Source organism: Urocitellus parryii, chromosome 2 (assembly GCF_045843805.1).
Source record: "Urocitellus parryii isolate mUroPar1 chromosome 2, mUroPar1.hap1, whole genome shotgun sequence".
In the NCBI taxonomy this organism is placed as follows: domain Eukaryota; kingdom Metazoa; phylum Chordata; class Mammalia; order Rodentia; family Sciuridae; genus Urocitellus; species Urocitellus parryii.
In genome coordinates, this window is record NC_135532.1 from 96,660,441 (window position 1) to 96,666,440 (window position 6,000).

The window sequence follows — 6,000 nt, forward strand, 5'->3', positions numbered from 1 at the left end:
TCAGATTATACTACAGAGCTATAGTAACAAAAACTGCACAGTAGTGGCATAAAAACAGATACATAGACCAATGGGATAGAAGACAAACTCACACAGGTACTGATCTTGACAGAAGTGCCAAAAACATACATCAGAGAAAGGACAGCCTTTTTAACAAACAGTGCTGAGAAAACTGGTTATTCATATGTAGAAGAATAAGACTAGATCCTTATCTCTTACCCTGCAAGAAGTGAACTTCAGATGAACCAAAAACCTAAGAATTAGTCCATAAACCTTGAAACTCCTAAAAGAAAACATAAGATCAACACTCCAACATATAAGGGCAGGTAATAACTTTCTAAGTAGTAACCCTAATGCTTAGGAAATAATGCCAAGAGTTAACCAATATGACAGCATCAAACAAAGAAGCTTCTGCACAGCAAAGGAAACAATTAGGAATGTAAAGAAAGAATCTACAGAATGAGAAAAACATCTTTGCTGTCTAGTCTTCTAACAGAAGATTAATATCTAGGATATATAAAGAACTAAATAATATTAACACCAAAAAAATCAAATAATCCAATTAATAAATGGGCAAATGAATTAAACAAAAAATTCTCAAAAGAGATACAAATGACCAACAAATATATGAGAAAAAGGTTCAACATCATTAGCAATTAGGGAAATTCAAATCAAAACTACACTGCAGTCATCAAGAATATAAGCCGTAATAAATCCTGGAAAAGATGTGGAAAAAAAACACTTTTACACTGTTTGTGGGATTATAAATTAGTACAACCACCATGGAAATCAGTATGCAGGTTCCTCAAAAGACTAGACATGGAACCACCATATGATCTAGCTGTACCACTCTTCAGTGTTTAACCTAAAGAATTAAAGTTATCATACTATAGTGATAGATGCATACCCATGTTTATAGCAGAACAATTCACAATAGCTAAACTATGGAATGAGCCTAGGTGTTCTCCAATAGATGAACAGTAAAGAAAATGTGGTGTATATACACAATGGAGTTTTATTCAGACATAAAGAAGAATGAATGAAATTATATCATTTGCAGGAAAACGGATGGAACTTGAGATCATTATGTTAAGTGAAAGAAGTCAAATTCAGAAAGTTAGAAGTTTTTTGTTTTCTCTCATGGAGTAGAAGCTGGAGAACAAAATGGGAAAAAAAATATTAGGACAGGGAATCTCATGAAAATCAAAGAGAGATCAGTAGAGGTGAGGAAAGGGACCAGGAGATGGAGGAAAGAAGGGAAAATGGGAAATCCTGGGGAATGATAATGGCAAAATTATGTTGTTATCTTGTGTGCAAATATGTAACAATGAATCCCACTATTATATATAATTATAATGCACCAATATAAAATCAGGGGGAATTTCTTGATAAAATGAGGCAATTCCTCCATCTCTCCTTCCCTTCCTCCACAAATGTTTTGTCTCCCCATGGTGCTCAGCACCATACTAGTTCAAATGAGTACACCATACCACCTCTTTTATCGGGTGATGGCTATGCCTTAGTGTGTATCTCTCTCTCTCTCTCTCTCTCTCTCTCTCTCTCTCTCTCTCTCGTGTGTATACACACACACACACACACACACACACACACACACACACGTTTGCCAACCCTAGTTCTAAAATATTAGGTAAGGTGAATTTGTGCTTGGGAGGAGTTGTGATTCTATTTTAGTTAAGTGCTGTGGAATTCATTTGAGGATGAGAGCTCATTTATCTTCAACCAAACTGAACATTAAGAGGGACTTCTGGACACATATTTTACAAATTAGAAAATCTAAGCTCAGAGAGGATTGGTGGTCCCTATGTCACAAAATTATTCCAATTGCAGAGCTGGGGTTGTTTTTATCTCCCAGCCAAATACTATTTTTACCCCATGTTAAACCATCAGCCTAAGACATGTTCAAATCTACCAAGGAACAGTGGATACGACAAACAACCTTGATTTATTTCAACCTCCATATAGAGTCATACTTTCTTTCTATTTTAAAATAAATGTTATTCAAATATAAAAAGGCACAAAGCATAAATCCAAAGCGTAATAAGTTATTGTTCCTCTATTTTTACAAGTTGTGAGCAATATAGGAGACAAAGCAAACACGAAATGGAATTTAAAGCAAAGGCAGGGAAGGGGATCAACTAGGAAGATGATTTGTGTTCAGAGAGGTTCGGAAGCATGTTGTGAACCCTCTTTATTAACTTTTTAAGAAGAACAGCTTATTCTTCCACCAATATCTTCCTGAACTATTCCTCCCAGTGCATGGGCAGATTCCTTGGAATCTGCATTTCTCTTCTGCATTCTGAATGGTCTCTCCTATCTCTAGGAGACACCCTCTCTCTCTTATCTTAGGCTTGTGCCCATGTCAGTCACCTTCTAGAAGCACTGTCTCCATTCTAGAGGACACAAGCTCTTTCTACAGAATGGGATATCTTCTCAAACACCAGTCATAACTGTGAGGTACAAAAAGAGCCCTGTCAAGGAGCCACATAGTGACAGTTTCAAATTCTGGCTCCTCCACTGACTAAACATGTGACATGGAGCAGAGTAGTTGACCTGTATTGTCGTAATACCTACTATAAAGACTTGCTGTGAAGAATATGTAAAATAATATAAATAATGTGACTAATGCAATACTAGGTATATAATAGATGCTCCCAAAGTATCAGCTATTATTATTACAATCTGACTTTGCTCAGAATGAAAGCATTCATCTCCCACTCTCAACTAGAAATCTCTTAGATTTCTCACTATTATTTTAAGACCAAAGTTTCACTTGCTCTTTAAATGCCTTCTGCCTTTGGCACTCACACAGTCTAGTTATACCACCTTCTCCCTAGGAACACACATCCACCTCTCAAGTCAGCAGTTTTTCTGAAGATTCATAAACAGGAGCCAGTGCCTCTCACAGGTTCACAGGCAGACAGTAAAGCAAGGGTACCTGTTCTGCTAGTACTGTGAAAATGTGTCATCAACTTCCTGGGATGGGGATGGATAATGTATGTTTCAATCAGTATTCTTCCATAGAAGTCCTCTCTTGGTCCCTATGACAAATGGTCACTTGTGACGTGGAAATTCCTGAGATATCTGATGGGAACTGCAGGAGTCCCTAAATGCAGAAGGGACTTCTTCTTTCCTTATCTATTCATTTTCAGGTTTAACAAAAAAAAAATGAATTTTAAGTATCAAGGCTTCTTAAAACACAGAGTAACACATACAATCATTAGTGGCATTATTTCCCATTAAATGTATGTAGTTCCATGAATTATTAGTTAACGATAGGAAATTTAAAAGTTTATAAACGCATCAACAGATGCTCAGAGATTTTTTTCAATCAGTGTTAATATATAATCCAGAAACTCTATGGATCAACCCTTTCAGCAATGGAAGATAAAAATGAACACAATCAAGTAGACACTCACTAAAGATCAGCCCGGCACCAATATGGTGGTTAGATCAGAAGAGAGAAAAAAAGTTTATTATTGTATCAGGTCCTTTTGCTGGTCAATAATGGAGGAATGGTCCTCCCCTCCCTATTGATTCTACTTGCTTTCTTCTGCTCAAGGTCCTAAAAAAGCGACTTCCATTGATCACTAGCACACTGTTGGTAAGTTTCCTGTTGGATTTGGCTAAAGGGATGCCAACCTTGGAAAAGGAAGGAGAGAGAAAACTGCATACTTCTTCCCAGCTCCCACTCTGGTCCTTTGCAGTAGCCAAGCAACTATCCCCGGGGCTGTAGCTCTCACTGGGTCTTAGTAACATCCTCCCCTTCCTCCTTCAGCCTCCAGGGTAGTAAAGGAGTCTTTCCAATATTAAGATGGGCATCCTCAATCAGGGATCCAGATGCCCTTGATTGATGGAACAGAAGAGAGAAAGGAAATGAGGGAAGCAAGATGGTGGTCTCAGTTGGAGTTGGGGGGCTCTGGAATATGGTTTCTACTATAGGATCAATTTCACCTTAAGGAAAGGGGTTCAATCTCTTCCAGCCCTGCGTGACTCAGTTGTTCAAGGGATGGGAAAGCAAAAAACCAAACTTGGTACTCCTGCTCCTGATGAGAGAAATCAGACATGCTCTGGAAAAAGAGCAACTGTGAGCCATTAGAAGCCAACACTCTCTGCCCTTAGGGGATGGATGTAATAACCAGAAGAGGGCATCTGAGCAGAGCATTAACAGAGTCTACTTCACCACAGGGGTTACTCTCTGGGAGTCTCCCTGTTGTCCCCTTAACTCTGACCATGTCACTCTAAACAACCTCATATCAAAAACTCTTTATTCAACAGAGATGATTATATTTCCTACCCGAAAGAGAACCAAACTAGAGAAGTACAGCTGGAAAAAAAAATCAGGACTGATATGGTAGACAGAGCTCAGGTGGCCTCCTCCTGTCTATGTGCCCTGTGTAACCCCCTTCCTTGACTGTGGGTGGGACCCGTGACTTGCTTTTACCAAATAAAACATGGCAAAAATAATGGAGTGTCTCCTTGGCCGTTGTGATATGCTATAGAGTAACAGCATATTGCTAAGGGTTTCTCTCCCTTGATCACTTTGATGGAGTGGCCATGTTGGGGAGGCCAGGATAGAGAGTGGCCTGCAGACAATAGCCAACAAGAAATGGAGACCCTCAGTCCCACAGGCTGATAGTAAAAGAATTCCACCACCAAACATGTATGTCCATTTGGAAGTGGATATTTCTCCTCGACCCTCAGATGAGACACCAGCCTGAGCTGATTGATACTAATCTGGTGAGACCTTGAAACAATGTATGCATGATCCATGTGACCATGATCCTGACCCACAGAAACTGGGGGAAGAGCTGTGTGCTGGTTTTAAGCTGCCGATTCTGTAACAGTATTGTTATACGGCAGTATAACTAACACAAACAGGTTCAAAAGACACTCTGGGGTGCGTATGTGCTTGTGTGTGCATGCATGTGTGTATGTGTATATACACCCACATATATTCCTTTAAATCAGGGACTATTTCTTATACCTTGTTGTATATCTAATAAAGTTCATCTGCTACTATGTGTAGACTGATGATGAAACCAACCTAAACCTTCATCTCTGGGAGGACAGGGGACAGAAAAGAAAAAAAAAAAAAAAGCTACTGAAGATAAAAGTCATAACTTCTCACAATTATACTCAAGGTGTCTGGCTTAGCTCCCCATCCATGCACAAACAAAAACCCCAACCAGATATATTAGAGTTCATGAGTTCCAGTGCCTGCCCAGAGGGCACAGCAATCCTGCCCTTGACTTTGGGGATGGTACATAGGCCAGAGAATTCAAATTGTTTGGCTTTGGCCCAGCTGAAGCTCACAGCTGAAAAGGGATCACAAAATATGGCTCTGCCAACCAGCGATCAGCTACCTCCATGGTCCAGATAAGTGGAGTAAACAAGCAATTTCACACTCTGTTAGAGAACAGGATTAATATGGCCAGATTATCAATACATTTTCCATGGCCTATTTAAATCCTCTTTGTTGCCTCTCATACAATACCCTGATTTTACAGAGACTAATGTCTGCTGAGAATTATTTTTGATGAAAACTGACTTTTGGCCAATTTTAGAAGTAAATTATAATTGTCCTTTCACTCAGATAATTTAAGTTATAAAAAAAAAAAAAAGTACACCACTTCAGCATATCCACACTCTCTAACAGGACAAATGGATCCTGAAACTTAATTAGTTTCTGAATGAGTTGCAAACAACACCAAGACAATAGAGGGCTCAAGAGGGAAAGGAAATCAGCTTGAGTTCACAGGGGAACCAATTGAGCAGAGCCTGTCTCAGAACTGTTAAGAATAAGTGCATAATCACTGTTCTGCTTGCCTTGGGATTACTCAGCCTTTTTAAATGTCATAGGACATCCAGGGAGGGCTCAAGCACTGGAGGTCTCCATCACACCATGATTTCTATCGCCGTTCAAAAAATATGGACAAGGAATCTCCTGCATGACTGGTGCTATGCTGGATGGTGGAGGCA

At 39.4% G+C, this 6,000-nt stretch overlaps 1 protein-coding gene across 1 annotated transcript in view; it reads right to left on the bottom strand.

Moving 5' to 3' along the window:
• The window catches only part of Cpne4 (copine 4), a 345,688-nt gene extending 340,401 nt beyond the window's left edge, over positions 1-5,287 (bottom strand). The window contains exon 1 of the mRNA XM_077793585.1: positions 5,265-5,287. Coding sequence (XP_077649711.1) covers positions 5,265-5,287 — 23 coding nt within the window. The remainder of the gene's footprint in view (positions 1-5,264) is intronic.
• Between the last annotated feature and the right edge of the window lie 713 nt (positions 5,288-6,000).